We start from the raw sequence: 26778 nt of genomic DNA on the forward strand, positions 1-26778 counted from the left end.
TATGCCAAAGCCTTTGACTGTGTGGATCAGAATAAACTGTGGAACATTCTGAAAGAGATGGGCATACCAGACCACCTGACCTGCCTCTTGAGAAACCTGTATGCAGGTAGGAAGCAACAGTTAGAACTGAACATGGAACAACAGACTGGTTCCAAACGGGAAAAGGAGTAGGTCAAGGCTGTGTATTGTCACCCTGCTTATTTAACTTCTATGTGGAGTACATCATGAGAAATGCTGGGCTGGAGGAAGCACAAGCTGGTATCAAGATTGCCAGGAGAAATATCAAGAACCTCAGATATGCAGATGACACCACCCTTATGGCAGAAAGTGAAGAGGAACTAAAGAGCCTCTTGATGAAAGTGAAAGAGAAGAGTGGAAAAGTTGGCTTAAAGCTGAACACTCAGAAACCTAAGATCATGGCATCTGGTCCCATCACTTCATGGCAGATCGATGAGGAAACAGTGAAAACAGTGGCAGATTTTATTTTTCTGGGCTCCAAAATCGCTGCAGATGGTGATTGCAGCAATGAAATTAAAAGACGCTTACCCCTTGGAAGGAAAGTTATGACCAATCTAGATAGCATATTAAAAAGCAGAAACATTACTTTGCCAACAAAGGTCTGTCTAGTCAAGGCTAGGGTTTTTCCAGTGATCATGTACGGATTTGAGAGTTGGACTATAAAGAAAGCTGAGTGCCGAAACACTGATGATTTTGAACTGTGGTGTTGGAGAAGACTCTTGAGAGTCCCTTGGACTGCAAGGAGATCCAACCAGTCCATCCTGAAGGTGATCAGTCCTGGGTGTTCATTGGAAGGACTGATGCTGAAGCTGAAGCTCCAATACTTTGGCCACCTGATGCGAAGTGCTGATTCACTGGAAAAGACCCTGATGCTGCGAAAGATTGAGGGCAGGAGGAGAAGGGGATGACAGAGGATCAGATGGTTGGTTGGCATCACCAACTCTAGGGACATGGGTTTGGATGGAGTCCGGGAGTTTGTGATGGACAAGGAGTCCTGGTATGCTGTTGTTCATATGGTCTCAAAGATTCGGACGTGACTGAGTGACCGAACTGAACTGAGATAAATATTTCTGCAAATTTCTCAATTTTTCTGGAAAATGGGGTTATTGCAAGTTCATCTCTATTGAAGAGACTGCACTCTACAAGCACGTTGGCATTATTTTCTTTCTCTCATCAAAAATATAACACTTCACCTAGGAGAGGCATTATCTTCTCAATTAAGATTTAAATTCATAAGAGATCAGCAAACTGATATGAATGAAAGTGAAATCACAAAGCTCATGAAATCCTCTTTACTATTTCTTTTAGAAAAATAAAAAGCAACTGATACTATGCAGCTGTCTCTGAGAAAGACAAAACAAGCTGAAGATGTAAGCTACAGAGTAACTTTTAAAAAACCACACTGCTTAGAAAAATAGAGTTGTTTCTAAACTGCTAAGTGTGATTCTGTCTCTGTGGTCACAGTTTTCACAGTTCGTAATGTTGGGTTTCTATTAATCATTCTTAAACGTTCTGATAACTACTTACAAAGTTAGAAGAAAAAAAAAAAATAAATAAACAGCACTCATCAAGGCTTTGGATTTCAGTTTTCACCTTTAGAAGTACAAAGAAGGAAACAAGCATTCTGGGAGGATGTAGCAGGCTGTGGAGTATGGTTCCCACCACACACAGGAGGCAGCCCCACTCTCTGGGACCAAGCAGATGAACACAAAATACAGAGCTAGCATGGTGCTTTTGAACATATTTTGGAACTTCAATTTTCTGCATCAATTTACATAGGAAATTGATTTCAAAGGCAGCACCGGAGAACATGGCCGCTTTGATCTTAAAAGGGGCCAAATTTGGGGGCTGATTTACACTCCTGGTAGTTCATTGCTTTAAAAAGTTGTAAGTAGGTAGAGTTGAGAAATAAAAGTGGGCCTTGGGCAAATTTAATTGAATAAAGTATCTGATATTTTTCAGAGGATTCTGAAGGCAACATCAAAAGATGTAATTTTAAAAGGCAAGGATATACAATGGAAAAAAGACAACCTCTTTAACAAATGGTGCTGAGAAAACTGGTCAACCACTTGTAAAAGAATGAAACTAGAACACTTTCTAACACCATACACAAAAGTAAATTCAAAATGGATTAGAGATCTAAATATAAGACCAGAAACTATAAAACTCCTAGAGGAGAACATAGGCAAAATATTCTCCGACATAAATCACAGCAGGATCCTCTAGGACCCACCTCCCAGAATATTGGAAATAAAAGCAAAAATAAACAAATCAGACCTAATTAACCTTAAAAGTTTTTGCACAACAAAGGAAACAATAATCAAGGTGAAAAGACAGCCTTTCGAATGAGAGAAAACAATAGCAAACGAAGCAACAAAGGATTAATCTGAAAAATTATACAAGCAACTCCTGCAGCTCAATTCCAGAAAAATAAATGACCCAATCAAAAAGTGGGCCAAAGAACTAAACAGACATTTCTCCGAAGAAGACATACAGATGGCTAAGAAACACATGAAAAGATACTCAACATCACTCATTATCAGAGAAATGCAAATCAAAACCACAAAGAGGTACCATTACACGCCGGTCAGGATGGCTGCTATCCAAAAGTCTACAAGCAATAAATGCTGGAGAGGGTGTGGAGAAAAGGGAACCCTCTTACACTGTTGGTGGGAATGCAAACTAGTACAGCTGCTATGGAAAACAGTGTGGAGATCCCTTAAAAAACTGGAAATAGAACTGCCAGCAATCCCACTCCTGGGCATACACACAGAGGAAACCAGATCTGAAAGAGACATGTGCACCCCAATGCTCATCACAGCACTGTTTATAATAGCCAGAACATGGAAGCAACCTAGATGCCAATCAGCAGACAAATGGATAAGGAAGCTATGGTGCATATACACAATGGAATATTACTCAGCCATTAAAAAGAATTCATGTGAATCTGTTCTAATAAGATGGATGTAACTGGAGCCCATTATACAGAGTGAAGTAAGCCAGAAAGAAAGACCAATACAATATACTAACACATATGTATGGCATTTAAAAAGATGGTAACAATAACCCTATATAGAAAACAGAAGAAGAGACACAGATTTACAGAACCGACTTTGGGGCTCTGTGGGAGAAGGCGAGGGTGGGATGTTCAGAGAGAATAGCATTGAAACAAGTATACTATCAAGGGTGAAACAGATCACCAGCCCAGTTTGGATGCTTGAGACAAGTGCTCAGGGCTGGTGCACTAGGAAGACCCAGCGGGATGGGATGGAGAGGGAGGCGCGAGGGGGGATCGGGATGGGGAACACATGTAAATCCATGGTTGATTCATGTCAATGTATGGAAAAAAAAAAAAAACACTACAAAATTGTAATACTTTACAATTAACTACTAATAATTTACAATTTAACTACTGGTAGCCTCCAACTAATAAAAATAAATGAAAAAAAGTAAAAAAAAAAAAAAAAAAAGAAAACCTATAAGCAGATTAAAAAAAAAAAGAAAAGGAAAGAAAGAAAAGGGAAAAAAAAAAAAGAAAAAGTCACTGAGCAGCTGAGTTGCCCAGGTGGAGGACAGGTACCATAGTAACAAGCAGATTTTCAACAGGTGGAGTAGCACCACCTACCCTCTGCATGCCTCACTGTGCCTGTGCACGTAGTACTCATCCTTCAAGCAGAACAAAACAGAATGCAGCATCTGACATTTTGTGTATCTTACTTTCCTAGGTACTGTAAGGCACTTGTTTATTGAGATCAAGAAATTTTGGCCTTTTTTTTTTCATTATTTTAAAATTTTTATTGGGGTACAGCTGATTTACACTGTTGTGATATTTTCTTCTGTACAGCAAAGTGAATCAGTTATGTGTGCTTGCATATACTCAGTTGCTTAGTCATGTCCAGTTCTTTGCAGCCCCATGAACTATAGCCCGCCAAGTCCGTCTGTACATGGGATTATCCCATGGACGAGAATACTGAAGTGGGTTGCCATTTCCTCCTCCAGGGTATCTTCCTGACTCAGGGATCAAACCCACATCTCCTGCATTGCCAGGCGGATTCTTTACCACTGAGGCACATGGAGATCCTATGAATCATATATCCATATATCGACTCTTCTTTACATTCTTTTCCCATGTAGGACATTACAGAGTATTGAGTAGAGTTCCCTGCACTATACAGCATGTTCTTGTTGATTATCTATTTTATATATAGTCATGTGTATATGTCAATCCCAATCTTCAAGGATGAGTATGTCTTCATTAATACCAAATTTATATCCCAAGGTTCAGTTTTGTTTTTTTTCTGTATATATAATCACTTTGCATGCCAACACTAAATTATAATGCCATCTTTGAAGGCACTTTCAAAAACAACTAAACTCAATACACATATTTCAAACACTACAAACAACATAAGAAGCCATGACCAAGTTCACATGTGCACAGTTTACAGACAAAAACAGTGAGTTGCAACCACCAACAACCCGATAAAGACTGCATACTGATTCTAAGATGTGTAAGAGTTGGAAACATCCATATTTAAAAAAAAAAAAAAACAAACAAACAACTAAATGTATATTGGACTAAAAAGTACCATGTCTTTGGATTCAGGTAGAAAGAGCTAATGTTAAAGGTGGAATTTTCCACATAAATCTCAGGATCATAGAGTAACATACTGACTGATGTTGCCTCCTTGGAGACATGACTATCAAGAAATAAATGCTCTTATTCTACAACATTTTCAAATGTAAACAATAGATGTATAAAGGCTATTTATTTACTAACCTTACTACAAATAAAAACATTGAAAACAAACAAGAAAAACAGTCCATGAAAATAATTTAGTAACACATCACATTTTCTCCAAATTAAGTGATTAATCACAAAACACTAGATAAATCATTCTTAATGTGCTTGTAAAGCATTCTTATATTTTCTATTATTTAAAATCTTCAGTTCAGTTCAGTTCAGTCGCTCAGTCGTGTCCAACTCTGCAAGCGCATGAATCACAGCATGCCAGGTCTCCCTGTCCATCACCAACTCCTGGAGTTTACTCAAACTCATGTCCATTGAGTCGGTGATGCCATCCAGCCATCTGATCCTCTGTCGTCCCCTTCTCCTCCTGACCCCAATCCCTTCCAGCATCAGGATCTTTTCCAATGAGTCAACTCTTCGCATGACGTGGCCAAAGTACTGGATTTTCACCTTCAGCATCAGTCCTTCCAATGAACACCCAGGACTGATCTCCTTCAGAATGACCTGGTTGGATCTCCTTGCAGTCCAAGGGACTCTCAAGAGTCTTCTCCAACACCACAGTTCAAAAGCATCAATGTTTTGGTGCTCAGCTTGCTTCACAGTCCAACTCTCACATCCATACATGACCACTAGAAAAACCACAGCCTTGACCAGATGGACCTTTGTTGGCAAAGTAATGTCTCTGCTTTTCAACATGCTATCTAGGTTGGTCATAACTTTCCTTTCAAGGAGTAAGCATCTTTTAACTTCATGACTGCAATTACCATCTGCAGTGATTTTGGAACTCCCCAAAATAAAACTTCTCTCAATTCTTTGACTTACTGAATTAAATCAGCAAATTAACTTGAATTAGAATCTCACTGAAACAAAATCTATCAAAAAAGGTCAAGTAGTAAAATCAGGATAAGGCCATTTCCTCAAGCACTCCCCTAATTCTGTTTTGCTCTTTGATTGGGAGGATGGTGTCACTGCCACATGGACTGTCAGTCTGCACAGCAGGTGTCATGGGCAGACACAGCCCTGGAGGAAGTTGAGAAGGCAACCCTAGCCTGGATGACATACAAAGAGTAAGTCACTTTTTATTTTAAAAGAGTAAACCTTGAACCCATAAATACTGTTGTGTGCTGCTCAACAGGTCACAGGATCACACCATACTACATGTGCCACCGCTTAGAGTACACAGCAAATACAGCTCAGGTTGAGTGATTACAATCTTATCCCACAACAGAGAATCACCATTTTAGAAATAAAATACCTTTGTCAAAGGATTGATTTAATTTTATTGTCACAGTATAAAAAGCAAAAACAAATGTAGGTCGACTTGATAGATGATTGTGTTTGTCAGTATTCTTTTTTATGTAAAAGGTTCTAATATATGAAATTCATATTGTTCATAAACAATTTAATTTGGCATTATATTCATAGAAACTGTACATTTTCTAAGACATACATTGTTATTTGATAATATTCCAAACAACTATTAATCATTAGGAGCTATTATTTTTCATAATCTTCCACATTATACATGAAAAAGTAATGCAAAATGTGAGCACTGTTAGTCAAGTTAAAAATGCAAAGACTCACAAAAAATGAAGGACTTAAAATAAGAGCAAATTTTCAAAGTATTCCATCACTCACATCATCATGTAGCATTATATAGGACCTGAAATGCCAGCACATCTCGGTCAGAGATTCAGAGCTGCATTTTACTGAGAAGCAGATATGAGTCTATCACAAGCTTTTCCGTATCCAAAGAAGAGATAAAGATTATCCTAAGAAACAGTATCAAGTAATGTATGTTTAAATATATGGTTTCAAGACTGAAGCTGTACTCCATCGAGACATTAACAGTTTTAATTAAACAAGTTCCTTTAAAGAGTTATATTTTTCTTAAGACCCTATCATATTTCTACCTTATTTCATTACTATGTAAAATTTTTCATGTACATTTCTATGACAGTCCAACTTGATAGTCATTAAAACAATTGTAAATTTAATAAAACTTAAATTACAAATGCATATTCATTGTTTGCACCTATTTTGCAATAGTGTAAGTCTAGCTCAAAATAAGCACAAAATCCAAAAGCTTGAGTTGTGTCAGACTCTTTGTGACACTATGGACTATAGCCCGCCATGCTTCTCTGTCCATGGAATTCTCCAGGCAGAAATACTGGAGTGGGTTGCCATTTTCTACTCCAGGAGATCTTCCCGACCTAGAGATTAAAGCCACGTCTTTTGCATCTCCTACATTGGCAGGCAGATTCTTTACCACTGCACCACCTGGGAAGTCCACTGGATAGAGTTGGGGCCAAATTAACATTATTTCTAAAACAAGATGCTGGGTTGGTCATCTTTTCTGGAGTTAAATAGAAGAGCTAAAAGAAGATAAAAGAAGAAATAGAAGAAAGCTGAATGAATAAAGATGGGTACCTTCATGATACAGAAAAGACCTCAGCAGCAAAGCAGTACAAAAGAGAAGCAGCTAAGAGGGAAAAGGATTCTCTTGAGCAAAAGGTTAAAGAGCTGCTACAAATGTTAGAGAGCCAAGAAAGAGCCTTCAAGATATTTAGAGTCAAAATCACAGGCGAGATGAGAGAAAGAGACAACCTTCTGAGAAGGATGAACAAGAGAACTGAGATGCTGGAGATCTTAAGAAAGATAAAGGAAGAACAAGAGGAATGCTACATGAAGAAAGAAGAGCAGATCAAAAGAGAGGCAAGTGAGAGGGAAAAGGACCCTTCTGAGCGAAAGGTTAAAGAGCTGCAGTGAAAGTTGGAGAACCAAAAAAAGACTCTTGGAGAGATTAAGAGCCAGAATGAGAAAGGAGATAAGAGAAAGAGAGAAGACCTCAGCAGAAGAGTGGGCCAGGGGAGAGGCAACTGAGAGGGAAAAGGAACCTCTTGAACAAAAGGTTAAAGAATTACAGTCAAAGATGGAGGGCGACAAAAGTGTCTTCTTGAAGGGAGTTAGACTCAAAATGACAAAGAAGATGAGAGAAAGAGAAAACCTTCTGAGAAGGATGAACGAGAGGTTTGAGACGTTGGAGATCTTGGGGATGATAAAGGGCGGGCTAGGGGAATGCTGCACGAAGACAGATGAGCTCCTTTGTGACGCAGCCGAGATCCTAGCAGAATGCCCTGAAGGAAAGCCATCTGAGAGGGAAAAGGAGCTTCTTGAGCAAAAGTATAAGGTGATAAGTCAAAAGGTGGAGGACCAAAAAAAAAAAAGACTTCGAAGAATTTGTAGGCAAAATGATAGAGGAAACAAGAAAAGGACAAAAGATTTCAGTAGAAGAGCATGCCAAGAGAGAGGCAGCTGAGAGGGAAAAGGAGCTTCTTGAGCAAAAGGTTAAAGAGCCGCAGGAACAGCTAGAGGACCAAGAAAGGGTCTCTGAGGAATTTAGAGTCAAAAAGACAGAGAAGCGAAGAGAAAGAGAAAAGACCTCAGCAGATCTTCTGGGAGCAGAAATAATGGTCCAATGAAAAACTGCTATGTGGGAAAAGAAGTTTCTTGAACTAAAGGTTAAAGAAATGGAGCAAAAGGTGGAGGACCAAGAAAGAACCTTCGAGAGATTTAGAGTCAAACTCACAAAGGAGATGAGAGAAAAAGATGACCTTCTGAGAAAGATGAATGAGAAGATTCAGATGCTGGAACGCTTACTGAGGTTACCAGAAAAACTAGAGGAGCATAACATGAAGAAAGAAGAGCAGGCCAAAAGAGAGGCAACTGAAAGGGAAAACGAGCCTCTTGCACAAAAGGTTAAATAATTGCAGCAAAAATCAGGGAACCAAAAGAGTCTTTGAAATATTACGAGTCAAAATGAGAGAGGAGTTGAATGGAAGAAAGAAAGCCTCAGCAGAAGAGCACATCAAAAGAGAGACCGCTGAGAAGGAAAAGGAGTCTCTTGAAAAACAGGTTGAAGAATTGCAACAAAATTTGGAGGACCAAGAAAGAGTCTTCCAGAGATTAAGAGCTGAAATGACAGAGGAGATGAGAGAAAGTGAAAAGGCCTCAGCAGAAGAGCAGGTAAAAAGAGAGGCTCCTGAGAGGAAAAAGAAGCTTTTAGGGCAAAAGCTTAAAGAATTTCAACAAAAGTTTGAGGCCTAAGAAAGAGCCTTCAAGGCATTTAGAGTCCAGATGACAGAAGAGGTGAGAGAAAGAGACAAATTTCTGAGGAAGATGAATGAGAGGATTGAGATGCTGGTGGCTGTGGTGAACAATGATAATAACAAGGATAATGAGGAAAACACTGGAAAGGACTGAACTTCAATGACACAGGAAGATAATGACAAAGAAAATACTTCACAGCCTTTTGTTTTAGTTTCAGTTTGGGAGAAGATAAAACAGGTGTGGTCACTAATTACTCAGATATTTTGTTTGTTTCTTTTGATTTCTGGCAATATTAAAAGTTTTCACAAGTGAAAAAAAAAAAAAATCCAAAAGCTTACATATCTGAAAACCTCACCTGAAAGTTAAAATAAATGGTTTGATGTACTGTTAACAGTTTATCCTATTTGAAATAATTATCAACACACCTTCTACTTAGTTATATTTACCAAAATTTATCATATCAGATGCCATTTGGAAAAGTATAGCATTTATTTCTGTAATCTTTATTCTTAGGATAATTACATGGTCTTTGCTTCACACTCTTCAGAAAGTTAACTACCAGCTTAAATCTTTGAGTTTCCATTCTTCTGCTTAGGCAACTTACTTGAAAAAAAAAAAAAAAAAAAAAAAGAAAGAAAAAAACTGCTCTCAACCATTGGAATTTCTGAACATAAATAATGAAAGCAAGTCACTGAATGCTATATTTTATAATCATGATTCTGGTGATAAAAACATTATGTGATGACAAAATATATAATGAAAAGCTATTTTCAAAAGAATAATATCATCATCATTATATAAATGAACCCTGAATATAGAAGACTAGAGGTTACAACTCAAGGGTCTAATAAAGATTATTTTGCCTTCCTAGATAAAAGGATTCTCAGCTATTTGCCTCATGCTTTATATTTTGCAGCATTAATTCTAAACTCTTACAATAAAATGTGCATTTTAACATGAACTAAAACATTGTTGACTGAGCATATTTGGACAAATTGCTGAACTACATACATGTTAAATGATGAAAATATCTAGTTATGCTTCCTATATTCACGGAATAAAATGTTGCAGCCATCAGTAGAAGATTATTGTACTTTCAAAGAGTTTTCCTTCTTCTATGTCAGTATTATATATTTGTATATACCAGTAAAATGAAGATTTGCACATTTATTTCATAAAAGCAATGGATAAAACATCATCTTATTTTCATTATATTTTTTTAAATTAATGAGGTTAAAAAGCATATATTGTAGTACCTTTGGATACTGTTTGACAGGAATCAATACCCTTTCCGAGAGCTTTATATTTTTGTTGCTGATGACATCAAGATATTTCTCTTTTTCATCTTCATTCTTTACATCAGAAGCTTGAAATTTTTCAATTTCTGAAAAAAAAATTCACAAGAAAAACATTAAATGAAATGTGAAGTCATTATAAATATGCTGGTTGTTCTTATTATTCCTTTTATTAAATAAGATTTTGAAGAATCTTGATAAAGACTGAAACTGCACCATGCTGAAGCTACATCAATGCCACTAGGATCTGTACAATGATCTCTTGTCAACCAAAACTAAAAAGCAGTGATTGAATATATGACTGTCTAATGTGAAAAAGGATGCATTTAATTAAAATTTAACATCATCAAAGAAAATTTGAGAAAGAATATACCCTTGAAATATTTAAAAATATTTAAGCAAGCATAAATTCCCTAGGAGGATTGAAGAGAACAAGTATATTTTGAGGTTAAATGTTTCATTTTTATTCAAAATTGTTCCTAAGAAAATATAACTGAAAATAGAAATCATTCATTATCTATAATAGAGTAGTAGAGATGAATAGAGATAAGTAGTAGAGAAAAGGCAGAGGAAAAAGAGATCAAATTGCCAACATCAATTGGATCAGTTGGATCATTGAAAAACCAAGACAGTTCCAGAAAAACACCTACTTCAACTTTACTGATGATGCCAAAGCCTTTGACAGTGTATCACAACAAATTGTGGAAAATTCTTTTTTTTTTTTTTAATTTTATTTTATTAGTAGGAGGCCAATTACTTCACAACAGTTCAGTGGGTTTTGTCACACATTGACACGAAACAGCCATAGAGTTACACGTATTCAAGAGATGGGAATTACCAGACCACCTGACCTGTCTCTTGAGAAATCTGTACGCAGGTCAAGAAATAAAGAGTTAGAATTGGATATGGAACAACAGACTGGTTCCAACAGGAAAGGAGTACATCAAGGTTGTATATCGTCACCCTGCTTATTTAACTTATATGCAGAGTACATCATGAGAAATGCTGGGCTGGATGAAGCACAAGCTGGAATCAAGATTGCAGGGAGAAATATCAATAACCTCAGATATGCAGATGATACCACCCTCATGGCAGAAAGTGAAGAACTAAAGAGCCCCTTGGTGAAAGTGAAAGAGGAGAGTGAAAAAGTTGACTTAAAACTCAACATTCAGAAAACAAAGATTATGGCATCCAGTCCCATCACTTCATGGCAAATAGATGGGGAAATAGTGGAAAGAGTGAGAGACTTTATTTCTTTGGGCTCCAAAATCACTGCAGATGGTGACTGCAGCCATGAAATTAAAAGATGCTTGCTCCTTGGAAGAAAAGTTATGACCAACCTAGGCAGCATATTAAAAAGCAGAGACATTACTTTGCCAACAAAGGTTCATCTAGTCAAAGCTTTGGTTTTTCCAGTAGTCATGTATGGATGTGAGAATTGGACTATAAAGAAAGCTGAGTGCCAAGAATTCATGCTTTTGAACTTTCGTATTGGAGGAGACATTTGAGAGTCCCTTGGACTGCAAGAGAGACCCAAACAGTATATCCAAATGGAAATCAGTCATGAATATTCATTGGAAGGACTGATGCTGAAGCTGAAACACCAGTTTGGCCTCCTGATGCAAAGAACTGACTCACTGGAAAAGACTCTGATGCGGGGAATGATTGAATGAGGGAGGAGAAGGAGATGACAGAGGATGAGATTGTTGGATGGCAACACCGACTCAATGGACATGAGTTTGAGTAAACTCCAGGAGTTGGTGATGGACAGGGAGGCCTGGTGCCCTGCAGTCCAAAAGGGTTGCAATGAGTCAGACACAACAGAGTGACTGAACTGAACGGAATTGGGAGAAAAATAGTATGATATCATATACCATAAACAAACCTAAATGCAATTAAAAAGGGGATGTCATGAAATAGTCCTATAAAGAATTAAATCTGTAATTGATATCACTCATATTCATCAACATGAAATTACCTGCCTAGCGTTTTAAGAAGAACTGCTAATTTTCCCTCATAAGAATGCTCCCAGGAGAAGACGGCATGGGGTAGGCGGACATGGAGTGCATCTCTCTCCATGGATACATCATGAATACACCTTCAGACACAGAAGTGCATGCAGAACACCAGCTGAGAGCGGGCAGGAGTGCCTGACCAGTGAAAAAGAATATATAGACCCACGCAAAACTTGGTAGGACAAAGGAACTAGGGGGGAAAACAGGAGTGTTTCTAGGACTGGACACACCCTCGGCTGGGAGGGAACTGAAGCAGGGGTCCGATCGCCACAGCGGGGCAACTGTCTGAGTCAGAGGAGAAACATTTAAAGCTGAGAGTGAAACAGTTGATCTGTGGCAGCCTAAATGGAATGAGAATCAGACAGTCCTTGCCACAGTCATTCATACATGGAGCAGGAACACGGGTCTCCTGGAAGGGGCAGTGGCTGGGAACTGGAGTTCAAGGATTGTGGAGCAATCACAGGGCGAGGGCTGCCGCTGACTGTGGAGAGATGGATCAAGGGGATGTGAGGGAGGAGATCGTGGTTGGAAATGCCTATGGAGGAAAGCCAGGCAGCCATGGAAGGCAATACAGCTGAGTCACGGGTAGTGGGTGGAGCCATCACTGTAGCCTCTCTGTCTCCACAGGAAAGTATCAGCGGCTGAACATTAGAGATGCTGGCCCATCAAACGCCTGGCGCACTGAACTACCGAGTAGGACCCCACCCACGGTGCTCCTTTCAGCGACCCCAGTCAGGGGGCCCCTCTCTGTGTCTGACACTCAGAACAGCAGAGAAGGAGCCCAGGCAAGGGAAATCTCTGAGTGCCTGAATGGGCGGAGCTACAGAGAAAGAATGACCAGAGGTCTTCTGACCCCCAGCTACAAGAGGCTCGAAAAAAGACTCTGATAGGGCCGTAACTCCTGCCACAGAGGCAATCTGTGTCCCTGCACACTTGGCGCCACCAGGGTCCCCGCAAGCCAAGCAGCGGTACTACCTTCACGCTCAACTCTCAATGGGGAAGAGCTGTTACAGGCCAAAAAAAAAAAAAAAAAAGTCTTGTGTTTATGCATGCAGGGTCACTTCAGTCCTGTCTGATTCTGCGACCTATAGACTGTGGCTTGCCAGGCATCTCTGTCAGAGAAGGGGTTCTCCAGGCCAAAACACTGGAGCATATTGGCCAATACTGGTTACCATATGCTTCTTAGAGCACTATATTTCCTGCTACCCTAACCACCAAACCCCTTGAGTACCTGGTGCTGCCAGAACCCCTGCGATCCAAGCAGCTACACTACCTCCACACGTAGCCCTCACAGGGGCAAACCCAAGGCCTCCAAGGTAGCTTCAGGAGCTAATCCCCAGTGGACGATCCACATGCAGAAGTGGAAATAAAATCACAATTGAAGCCCAGAAGCAGTTTGGCTAAGGAAGAAGATCCAAAATCTGTACAAGCTGCAGATTAAATCCAGATTATCAACTAGGCAGACTCTGTGTCTATGGAATATATAAAAGGACACTGAGAGCCTCCACAAAAGAAAATGCAGTAGCTCTGATACCTGTGGACATTGGAGGCAAGAACACAGAGGAATAGGAACAGATGAGAAACTGAGCAGCCTCCACAAGAGGTCCAGACACCAGCAAAGTGTTGGAGGGCATTCTAGGGAAGTGAGGTGGACTGTGACTCCCAGCGCAGGAAGGGACTCTGAGAGCAGTAACTCAAGAAAATCATTTATTATTCTTATTTTTTGATTTGTTCTGTAGATTCTTTCAGTTTTTTTCCCCTCCCCCCCTTCCGTTGTAGTTGTTGATTTTATTGAAAGAGATGCGAATCAGACCACCTGACCTGCCTCTTGAGAAATCTGTATGCAGGTCAGGAAGGAAGCAACAGTTAGAACTGGACATGAAACAACAGACTGGTTCCAAATAGGAAAAGGAGTATGTCAAGGCTGTATATTGTCACCCTGCTTATTTAACTTATATGCAGAGTACATCATGAGAAATGCTGGGCTGGAGGAACCACAAGCTGGAATCAAGATTGCCGGGAGAAATATAAAGAACCTCAGATATGCAGATGACACCACCCTTACAGCAGAAAGTGAAGAGGAACTAAAAATCCTCTTGATGAAAGTGAAAGAGGAGTGAAAAAGCTGGTTTAAAGATCAACATTCAGAAAACTAAGATCATGGTATCCAGTCCCATCACTTCATGGTAAATAGATGGGGAAACAGTGGCTGACTTTACTTTTGGGGGATCCAAAATCACTGCAGATGGTGATTGCAGCCTTAAAGCTAAAAGACCCTTACTCCTTGGAAGGAAAGCTATGACCAACACAGACAACATATTAAAAAGCAGAGACATTACTTTGTCAATCAAGGTCTGTCTAGTCAAGGCTATGGTTTTTCCAGTGATCATGTATGGATATGAGAGTTGGACTATAAAGAAAGCTGAGTGCCAGAAAATTGATGCTTTTGAACTGTGGTGTTTAAGAAGACTCTTGAGAGTCCCTTGGACTTCAAGGAGATCCAACCAGTCCATCCTAAAGGAGATCAGTCCTGGGTGTTCATTGGAAGGAGTGATGCTGAAGCTGAAACTCCAATACTTTGGCCACCTCATTCAAAAAGCTGACTAATTGGAAAAGACCCTGATGCTGGGAAAGATTGAGGGCAGGTGGATAAGGGAACGACAGAGGATGAGATGGTTGGATGGCATCACCGACTCAAAGGATATAAGTTTGGGTGAACTCCGAGAGGTCGTGATAGACAGGGAGGCCTGGTGTACTGTGGTTCATGGGGTCGCAAAGAGTGGACACGACTGAGCTACTGAACTGAACTGAATAAATCCAATTAAACTTTTGAGCTTTTTTTTTTTTTTTTAATCCTCAGTCACATATTTTTTTATTGTTGCCTTAAACCTCTGCCTCTATGTTGGACTTTTGCAGTTCTGTGGAGTTTTCCTCTTTTTTTTTTTTTTTTTTTTCTCTTTTTTTTTATTTTTTAAACAAATTGATATTTCTTTCTAATTTATTCCTTTGTTTGCTTTTCCTGCTGTTCTCTTCCCCTTGCAGTTAACCTTTAACATATATAAATCTTTACCTTTTTTTAACTTTGCATATCTATTCTTTCTTTCCTTTCTCTCCTTTCCTCTCGAAATATTTGTTAGTTTTATTTTCATTGCTTTATTCCCCAGTTGGCACCTTGTTTTAGCTTTGTTTTCCAGTTTTTGCTTTAATTAGTTTTGTTGTGGTAGATAAAATTTTTGGTTTCCTTTGTTCACTAGGTCAATCTAATGTACTTAATGTTTGTTGGACTATTTTGATTTTCTTATGGATGTATATGTATGTGTGTGTATTCATTCATACTTTGTATTATTGCCTAAATCTCTGCCTCTGCACTGGTCTTTTGGAGTTCTGTGTAGTTTTCCCTTTATCCCCCTTTTTTCTTTCTTCTTCTGTTTTTATTCTTTTTCTCCTTTATATGATTTTTATTTTTAATTTGTTAAACCTATTACATTTTTTCTAAATTTATTCCTTCATTACCTTTCCTATTACTCTTATCTCCTTGCAATTAATCTTTAATGTATATACATCTTCATCTACCTTTATTTAACTTTACATATCGATTATTTCTTTCTTTCCTTTCCTCTCAAAATATGTTAGTTTTGTTCTTATTGCTTTATTCACCACTTGGCACCTTGCTTTAGTTTTGTTTTCCAGTTTCTGTTTAAGTTAATTTTGTTCTTAACTGGTAAATATAATTTTTTTATTTCCTTTGTTCACTGGATCAATCTACTGTACTTTATTTTTGCTGGACTGTTTTCACTTTGCACATGGGTGTATATGTATATGTGTATATTCCCTTATTTTAATTATTATTTGCCTGGTTTTATAACAGCCATTGGTCTGGGGTTCATCTTTGGTTTCTTGGTTTTGGATATTTGTTTTACTCTCCCTTAATTCCATAACAAACCACTTGTGGAACATTTGTTCCTGACCATAGCTCAAACTCTGAGCCTTTGGAGTGGCAGGACTGATTCCATGACCTTAGAATACCAGAGAGCTAACCCTAGGAAGTATCAAATAGTGAGAACTCACACAAAGGAAACCACTTGAATACAAAACCCAGCATCACTCAACCAATAGTAACAGCCCGTGCATCAAAAAACAAAACAAAACAAAACAAAAATACAAACCCAATCATCTTCAGACAGGAGTACCATCTAATTTAGCTTTGCCCATCAGAGGAAAAAGAAATAAACAAACAAAAACTCAGCACAAATCTCACACTATATGAAGCTCACACAATTTTGAACATTACATTACTAGTGTGTGAGATGAGTGCAATTGTGGAGTAGTTTGAACATTCTTTGGGATTGCCCTTCTTAGGGACTGGAAACCCCATGAGCCCCACGAACAATATGAAAAGGCAAAATGACAGCATACTGAAAGAGGAACTCCTCAGGTCAGTAGGTGCCCATTATGCTACTGGAGATCAGTGGAGAAATAACTCCAGAAAGAATGAAGAGACAGTCAAACAAAAACAATACCCAGTTGTGGATGTGACTGGTGATAGAACCAAGGTCCGATGCTGTAAAGAGCAATATTGCATAGGAACCTGGATGGGAGGTCCAAGAATCAAGGCAAATTGGAAGTGGTCAAACAGGAGATGGCAAAAGTGAATGTTGACATTCTAGGAATCAGCAAACTCAAATGGACTGCGATGGGTGAATTTAACTCAGATGACCATTATATCTACTACTGTGGGCAGGAATCCCTTAGAAGAAATGGAGTAGCCATCATGGTCAACAAAAGAGTCCAAAATGAAGTACTTGGATGCAATCTCAAAAACGTCCGAATGATCTCTGTTCATTTCCAAAGCAAACCATTCAATATCACGGTAATCCAAGCCTATGCCTCAACCAGTAATGCTGAAGAAGCTGAAGTTGAACGGTTCTATGAAGACATAACAAGACCTTTTAGAACTAACACTCAAAAAAGATGTCATTTTAATATAGGGAACTGGAATGCAAATGTAGTAAGTCAAGAAACACATGGAGTAAAAGGCAAATTTGGTCTTAGAGTACACAATGAAGTAGGGCAAAGGCTAATAGAGTTTTGCCAAGAGAACACACTGGTCATAGCAAACACCCACTTCCAACAACACAAGAGAAGACTTTACACATGGACATCACCAGATGGTCAACACAGAAGTCAGATTGATTATATTCTTTGCAGCCAAAGATGGAGAAGCTCTATACAGCCCGCAAAGGCAAGACCGGGAGCTGACTGTGGCTTAGATCATGAACACCTTTTTTGCAAAATTCAAACTTAAACTGAAGAAAGTAGGGAAACCACTAGACCATTCAGGTATTACCTAAATCAAATCGCTTATGACTATACAGTGGAAGTGAGAAATAGATTTAAGGGACTAGATCTCATAGACGGAGTGCCTGATGAACTATGTAAAGAGGTTTGTGACATTGTACAGGAGACAGGGATAAAGACCATCCCCATGGAAAAGAAATGCAAAAAGGCAAAATGGTTGTCTGAGGAGGCCTTACAAATAGCTGTGAAAAGAAGAGAAGCAAAAAGCAAAGGAGAAAAGGAAAGATATTCCAATTTGAATGCAGAGTTTCAAAGAATAGCCAGGAAAGATAAGAAAGCCTTCCTCAGCGATCAATGCAAAGAAATAGAGGAAAACAACAGAATGGGAAAGACTAGAGATATCTTCAAGAAAATTAAAGATACCAAGGGAACATTTCATACAAAGGTGGGTTCGATAAAAGATAGAAATGGTACGCACCTAACCGAAGCAGAAGATATTAAGAAGAGGTGGCAAGAATACACAGAAGAACTGTACAAAAAAGACCTTCACGACCTAGATAATCACAAAGGTGTGATCACTCACCTAGAGCCAGACATCCTGGAATGTGAAGTCAAGTGGGCCTTAGAAAGCATCACTATGGACAAAGCTAGTGGAGGTGATGGAATTCCAGTTGAGCTATTTCAAATCCTGAAAGATCATGCTGTGAAAGTGCTACACTCAATATGCCAGCAAATATGGAAAACTCAGCAGTGGCCACAGGACTGGTAAAGGTCAGTTTTCATTCCAATCCCATAGAATGGCAACCCCAAAGAATGCTCAGAAACCACCAAATGTCCCAGCAATTCCACTCTTAGGCATATACCCTGAGGGAACCAGAATTGAAAAAGACACATGTATCCCATTGTTCATTGCAGCATTATTTACAATGGCTAGAACATGGAAGCAACCTACATGTCCATCGACAGATGAATGGATAAAGAAGTTTTGGTATGTGTACACAACGTAATATTACCCAGCTATTAAAAGGAATACATTTGAGTCAGTTCTAATGAGGTGGATGAACCTAGAACCTATTATACAGAGTGAAGTGAGTCAGAAAGAGAAAGATAAATATCGTATTCTAACACATATATATGGAATCTAGAGAAATGGTACTGAAAAATTTATTTACCAGACAACAGTGAAGAAACAGACATAGAGAAGAGAGTTATGGACATGGGGAGAGGGGAGGAGAGGGTGAGATGTATGTAATGTAACATGGAAACTTACATTTACCATATGTAATACAGATAGCCAGCAAGAATTTGCTGTATGGCTCAGGAAACTCAAAATTCAGGGGCTCTGTATCAACCTAGAGGAGTGGGATGGGCAGGCAGATAGGAGGGAGTTTCAAAACGGAGGGGATATATGTATACCTATGACTGATTCATGTTGGGGTTTGGCAGGAAACAGCAAAATTCTGTAAAGCAATTATCTTTCAATAAAAATAAATTTAAAAAAAAAGAAAAATATGCTCCCAAAACAAATATTTTTAAGCAAATATACATTACTTATCCTTTTTTTCTTTTTTTAAAATCAATTTATCCTCCAAAGAAATACAAAGGATCATAAGGACAGCCTGGAAGAAACGGAAAATCTCTTCAAAGACTACAATCTACCAAGACTGAACTAGGATTAGAAAAATCAGCAGAACAATCACAAGTACTGAAATTGAAATTGTGATTTAAAAATTCCCAACAAGCAGAAGTCCAGGACCAAATGGCTTCACAGACAAATTCTATCAAATATTTCAAGAAAAGTTAGCACCCTTTCTTCTGAAAATATTCCAAAAAGTTGCACAGGAAGGAAAACTCCCAAGCTCATCCTATGAAGCCACCATCATGCTGATATGAAAATCATATAGAGATACCACAAAAAAGGAAAATTGTAGGTCAGTATCATTGATGAACATGGTCACTAAAAATCTCAACAAAATACAAGTAATCTGAATCCATCAATATATTAAAAGGACAATACACCAGGAGCAAGTGAGACTTATCCCAGACATGCAACTATTTTTTCAATACCACAAATCAGTCAGTGTGATACATCACAAAAGCAAATTGAAAAATAAAAACCATATGATAATCTCAACAGGTGCAGAAAAAGCTTTTGACAAAGTTCAAAATCTAAGTATGATAAAAACTCTCCAGAAAGTGGGCATAGAGGGAATATCCCTCCACATAATAAAGGCCATACATGACAAACCTGCAGCTAACATCATAATCAATGGTGAAAAGCTGAAAGCATTTCTTCTAAGATCAGTAACAAGACAGGCATGTCTGCTCTTGCCAATTTAATTCAACAAAGTTTTGGAGGAAGAATCAGAGAAGAAAAACAAGTAAAAGAAATCCAAACTAGAAAAGAATAAAAAAAAGAGAGAGAGAGAAAGTGATAGAAAAAAAGTAGAACTGTCATTGCTTGCAGAAGATATGACTTTATACATAGGAAATCCGACAGATGCCACTAGAAAACTACTATATCTCATCAATGAATTAGGTAAAATTGCAGGTCACAAAATTAATATGCAGAAGTCTTTTTCATTTCTACACAATAACCAGGAAAACCCAGAAAGGAAAATTAAAGAAACAATTCCCTTTACTATTGCATCAAAATGAATAAAATATAAAGGAATAAACCAAGGAATAAAATATCAAGGAGACAAAAAACCTCTACTCAGAAAAGTATAAGATGCTGATGAAAGAAATCAAAGATGACACAAACAAATGGAGAGATGTACCATTCTTGAATTCAAAGAATCAATATTATCAAAATGACTCTACTACCTAAGGCGTTCTACAGATTCAATACAATCCATATGAAATTGCCAATGGTAATTTTCACAGAACTGGAACAACAACAACGAAAAATTCTTAAAACTTTTATGGAGACATAAAAGACCCTAAATAATCAAAACAAACTTGAGAAGGAAAATGGAGCTGGAGGAATCAGGCTCTGTGACTTCAGACTATACTACAAAGCAACAGTAATTAAAACAGTATGGTCCTGGCACAAAAACAGAAATACAGATCAATGGAACAGCATAGGAAGGCTAGAAACAAACCCATACATCTATGGCAAATCAATCTATGACAAAGGAGGCAAGATTATAAAATGGAGAAAAGATAAGCGTCTTCAATAAGTGGTGCTGGGAAAACTGGACAGTTACATATAAAAGAATGAAACTAGAACATGAACACCACACACAAAAATAAACTCCAAGTAGATTAAAGACCTAAATGTAATACCGAACACTATAAAAATCTTAGAGGAAAATATAGGCAGAACACACTTTGACATAAGATGCAGTGATATCTTTTTCAATCCATGTCCCAGAGTAATGGAAAAAATAAAAAACAAACAAATGGGACCTAGTTAAACTCAAAATTTTTTGCCACAGCAACCTGCTTTCTTATACAAAGGAAACCATAAACAAAACAAAAAGATAACCCTCAGAATGGGAGAAAACATTTGCAAATGATATGACTGAAAAGATTAGTCTCCAAAATTTACAAACAGCTATTGTGGCTCAATACCATCCCCCCAAAAAAAGAAAACAACAACAATAAAAAATTAGGCACACCTAAATAGACATTTCTTCAAAGAATACATACAGATGGCCAAGAGGTATATGAAAAATGCTCAACATTGCTAATTATTAGAGAAATGCAAATCAAAACTATAGGGAGGTATCACCTTAAACCAGTCAGAATGACCTTCATCAAAAAATCTTCAAACAATAAATGCTGAAGAGGGTATGGAAAAAAAGTCACCCTACTATATTGTTGGTGGGAATATGATTTGGTAAGCCACTATCGAGAACAGAATGGAGGCTTCTTAAAAAACAAAAACAGAACTACCATATGACCTAACAACCCCACCCCTGGGTATATAACTAGAAAAAAACATTGTGGATAGATGCACCCCCAATGTTTATTGCAGCACTGTTTACAACAGTAAGGCTATGGAAACAACCTAAATGTTCTTTGACATATGAAAGGATACATAAGATTTTGTACCTGTATACAATGGAATACTAATCAGCCATAAAAAGGAGTGAAATAATGCTTTTTGTAGCAACATGGGTGGACTTGAAGATCACAATACTAAGCGAAGCAAGTCAGACAGAGAAAAACAAATATCATATGATATCACTTATATGCATAATCTTCAAAAATTATTCAAGTTAAATTATTTCTGAAACCAAAATAGACTCACACATTTAAAGAATGAACTTATGGTTTACAAAGGGGGAAGTGTGTGTGGTGGGGGGGATAGATTGGGCGTTTAGGATTGATGAATATGCACTGCTGTATTTAAAATTTAAAGCAGATAACCAACAAGGACCTACTGTATAGTACACAGAACTCTGCTCAATGCTTTGTAATAAACTAAACTTGGGAAAAGAATTTGAAACAAGTGGATATATATATATATATGTATAACTAAATCACTTTGTGGTACACCAGAAACTAACACAACACTGTTAAATCAACTATACACCAATACTAAATAAAAATTTTTAAAAATTAAAATAAAAAAACAATATTTAAAAAATTTTAATATATAACTTTTTAATTTACCCCACAAAGATTTTTGAGTATTTACTGTGAGGACCACTAATAGAACAGAACACGAGAAAGCATCTCTGCCTTGATATGATCTGTGTTATGGCAGGGAAAATGAACAATTGTAAAATAAACATATGTTCAGATGACATAAATATAAACGTGAGCAGAGTCAAAGGGCATGATTACTACTTTAGATTTTTAAGGTAATATTGAGCAGAATCAAGAACCATGTGAAAGGCTAAGCCAGGAGAAGATGAAGAAGCAAATTTATAGTATGATGGAGAAGAGCTTGACTTAATCTGGAATAGCAGGAAGCAAGATGGCCATGTGTTTGAAGAATAGTGTATGTAGAGAACAATCTTCACAGGCAGTTAAAGGACAGATTATGAAAGAGCATTTAGGAGAGGTGACATTTTCTGCTTTCTACCATGAATATACTGAGAAGCCCCTGTGTGGCTTTGACCGACAGGCAGCCAAACTTGATTTTTATTCATAAAGTCCAGATGTAACATGCAAACCAATAACAATGGAGCAAGCAGACAGAGACCAGCTTGGGTTTGTCTGGCTGAGAGATGATGCTGATTTCGTCTAAAAGGTAGGAATGAAATGGTGAGGAAAGTGCCTTAATAAGAGTCACATCATGGATTTCACTATGTAGAATATATGTTTTCAAGAAGTCATAAGAAATTAATTTCCCTTCTTTTATGTATCAGTTCAGTTCAGTCATTCAGTCGTGTCCAACTCTTTGTGACCTCATGACCTGCAGCACAGCAGGCCTCCCTGTCCATCACCAATTCCGAGAGTCCACCCAAACCCATGTCCATTGTGTCAGTGATGTCATCCAACCATCTCATCCTCCATCTTCCCTTCTCCTCCTGCCCTCAATCCCTCCTAGCATCAGGGTTTTTTCAAATGAATCAACTCTTCACATCAGGTGGCCAAAGTATTGGAGTTTCAGCTTCAGCATCACTCCTTCCAATGAACACCCAGGACTGATCTTCAGGATGGACTGGCTGGATCTCCTTGCAGTCCAAGGGACTCTCAAGAGTCTTCTCCAACACCAAAGTTCAAAAGCATCAATTCTTCAGTGCTCAGCTTTCTTTATAGTCCAACTCTCACATCCATACATGACTACTGGAAAAACCATAGCCTTGACCAAGCAGACCTTTGTTGACAAAGTAATGTCTCTGCTTTTTAATATGCTGTCTAGGTTGGTCATAACTTTCCTTCCAAGGAGTAAGCATCTTTAAACTTCATGGCTGCAATTACCATCTGTAGTGATTTTGGAATCCAGAAGAATAAAGTCAGCCACTGTTTCCCCATCTATTTCCCATGAAGTGATGGGACCAGATGCCATGATCTTAGTTTTCTGAATGTTGAGCTTTAAGTCAGCTTTTTGACTTTCCTCTTTAACTTTCATCAGGAGGCTCTTTAGTTCTTCTTCACTTTCTGACATAAGGGTGATGTCATCTTTTATGCATACTGAACAATTACTACCATGAAATCACCTGTAAATAGGTCTTTCCACTTTGCTCTTGGCCACCTGTACTATTTCAAAACACTACCTAAATTAAGACAAATGTTACAGTTTTCCTAGTTCTGTTAGAGATGGAACAAGGACATTTTGTTTCTGTTATTGTGGAGTAAAGAAAAGATGATAATAGTTATTGTTCTCTCTTTCTCAAAAGTTACTTATGTATTTGTAGCTCTTTTAAAAAATTAAGTGTAATTGACTTAAATATTATATCACTTTGAGGTATACAACATAAGTTTTGATATTTTTATATATTTCAAAACCATCACCACCATGTATGTCGGCATACAAAGACACTACAGTATCACTGACTACTTCCCCATGCTGCAACATGACATCTCCATGACTTGCTTCATAAGTGGCTGCTTGCACCTCCTGAGCTCCTCTGATGGCTCAATGGTAAACAGTCCACCTGCAGTGCCGAAGATGGAGACGTGGGTTTGATTCCTGTGGCGGGAAGATTCCCCTGGAGGAGGAAACGGCAACTCACGCCAATGGTCTAGCTAGGAAAATGTCATCGACAGAGCGGCCTGGCAGGCTAGAGTCCACAGGCTCACAAGAAATTGGACACAACTGAGCAACTGAAGGTACACATTGCACCACTTGATCCCTTCCGTGTGTAACCCCTTACACCATCACCCGCCCCTCGGGCAACCCCAGATTTTTCTCTGTTTCAGTAAGTCTGTTTCTGTCCTGTTATGTTTGTTCATTTGTTTTGCTTTCTAATATATAAGTGAAATCGTAACAGTATTTGTCTTTGTCTGTCTTATTTCACTTAGCATAATGCCCTCTAGGATCATATATGTTATTAACTATCGAAATCTTAATTCATATTAATTTATATTGCATTGAGAAAAATATTTTTCAAAGGTCTGACTACTTCTACAGGTAGAAGGAATACCATATTGCATTTAACAGCTTTATTTTTGTTATTTTATTTTTAATTAGCATCTTTTTGAAAATCGTTTCACGTAGCTTATATAAAAATCCCTCTAAAATTCCAGGTTGTAGTCTTTTAATACATTATTAATTTGATCCCTGTGGGAGTTTAAAAAAAAGTCTTTCTGAAGTAAGATTACATTGCCCACCGAGGTGATACCTGAATGAATGCTACCCTGCATGGTTTTTTCCTAAGGCATTTATAATCACTTTTTAAGTTATATGCTATAAATTCCAAAAAGACAATTATCTTAAACTGAATCATTTGAAAACAAATTATATGTAATATATCTAATCTCTATGATGCATCAGATTCCTAGTTTTCTACTACAGAGTATTAACAGGTCACTTTATCTTTATAAGCCAAGAAGCATTCTCTATTCATTTCTTTTAATCCCTGATGTAAGTATTACATACAGAACTCTGACAACTGAAATGTAAAGAATATGCATTATATTATTTAATATTGATCACTGCCCTGTGGATACATGGATCTACTCACTACCTCCTTCTTGGCTCAGTGAGGCAACTGTAACGGGAACACACTGAAGACACCGTTTAACTTCTACTAAATGAAGGGTTTTCCTTGTCATAGAAATAAATTACATTTGCCTGACGTTACTTACTCTCCATAAAACTATGACTTAGGCAATTTTAAATATTTTCAATTTAAGCAACTGAAGATTAACTCCAACAATTCCCAATCTAGAATGGAGCTGAATGAAACACTTTTTCCAAAGCTTTTTTCTGTTCATCTCTATACTTTTCTTTACTTCTTTTTATATTTATTTTACCCTTCTGATAATTTCAGGGAATTATCTTGTGTTCCATGACACATCTATATGGCTAACAGCTCAGTCATTGCACTTTTCAATTGTATAGTCATAGAGTGTGTGTGCTGAGTCGCTCAGTCGTGTCTGATTCTCTGTGGCCCCCTGGATTGTAGTCTGTCCATGGGATTTTTCAGGCAAGTATACCGGAGTGGGCTGCCATTTCCTCCTCCAGAAGTCCCTCCCAATCCAGGGATCAGACCTGCATCTCCTGCACTGGCAGGCAAATTCTCTACCACCGAACTACCTGAGAACCCCACAGTCATGGAGTGGTCTACACAAACTTGCCTGGTTTTAAAACCATGGAAAACAATGCATACATATCTTTCCATTAAAAACAAAATTCATTTAAAGTTTTTTTTTTTTTTTTAAGTCAAGTACACTTTGGACTGTTCAGACAATATTGATATCCATAAAAATGGAAAGGCACTCATTATCATTTAGCAATAACGGAAGACTTCTGCAGAGAGGTGTTAAGTCCTTTTATATAGTTGCTTATTTACACAGTCTCTATTTAAATTTGGCTGCCATATTATTGGGAAAAATATGTTCAGTATGTTAAGAAAAGTTTACTATTTGCTAAAAAATGTTAAACTACAATATTTTAATATTTTTGTTTTTCTTTCATCATTTGTATGTGTGTATATACACTCAAAAATTTAGCTTAGCATTCATTAACTTATTTGTAGGGGTTATCACCCAGTATACCAGTGGAGGTTACAACAGAGTTAGATATTTGTCATACCTGTACTCACTTTGCACAACTTTACCCACTGGTTTAACTCAGATGTGCAAGCTATATTAAGCAGGTATTCTCTTTATTATGGTAAAAACCACATACCATTATTTGTCATTTTAATCCTTTAAGTGTATAGTGATACATATATTTAAGTGTACATTTAAGTGAATAGTGATACATACATTGACATAACTGTGCAATGGACCGCCAGAACTTTTTTATCTTACAAAAGTAAAACTTTAGACCATTAATCAAGAACACACAATAGTGATATATATATATATATATATATATCATAAAGGAACATGAAAATTATGGACAATCATTAACATATTTAAAGGAAGAAATTGATGGAAACACAATAATCATAAATACATTTAACACCTCACTTATATTAATGGATAGATCATTCAGACAGAAGGTCAACAAGGAAAAGTGACCTTAAATAGACCATCAGACCACGTGGATTTGACAGATTTTAACAAAGCATTCCATCCAAATATAGCAGAATACACACTCTTCTCAAGTGCACATGGAACTTTCTCAAGGACAGACCAGATATTGAGAGTCAAAACAAGTCTTGGTAAATTTAAGAGGGCTAAAATCATATCAAACTTATTTTGCAATAACAACACTATG

General features: G+C 37.7%; 1 protein-coding gene across 2 annotated transcripts in view; it reads right to left on the reverse strand.

The window, feature by feature from the left end:
• Positions 1–26778, reverse strand: part of KHDRBS2 (KH RNA binding domain containing, signal transduction associated 2) — a 682130-nt gene that overhangs the window by 505300 nt on the left and 150052 nt on the right. For both annotated transcript variants that reach the window (XM_065912995.1, XM_065912996.1), the window contains exon 2: positions 10135–10262. In XM_065912995.1, coding sequence (XP_065769067.1) covers positions 10135–10262 — 128 coding nt within the window. The remainder of the gene's footprint in view (positions 1–10134; positions 10263–26778) is intronic.

The sequence above is a fragment of the Muntiacus reevesi genome, chromosome 20, assembly GCF_963930625.1.
Source record: "Muntiacus reevesi chromosome 20, mMunRee1.1, whole genome shotgun sequence".
Taxonomy (NCBI): Eukaryota; Metazoa; Chordata; class Mammalia; order Artiodactyla; family Cervidae; genus Muntiacus; species Muntiacus reevesi.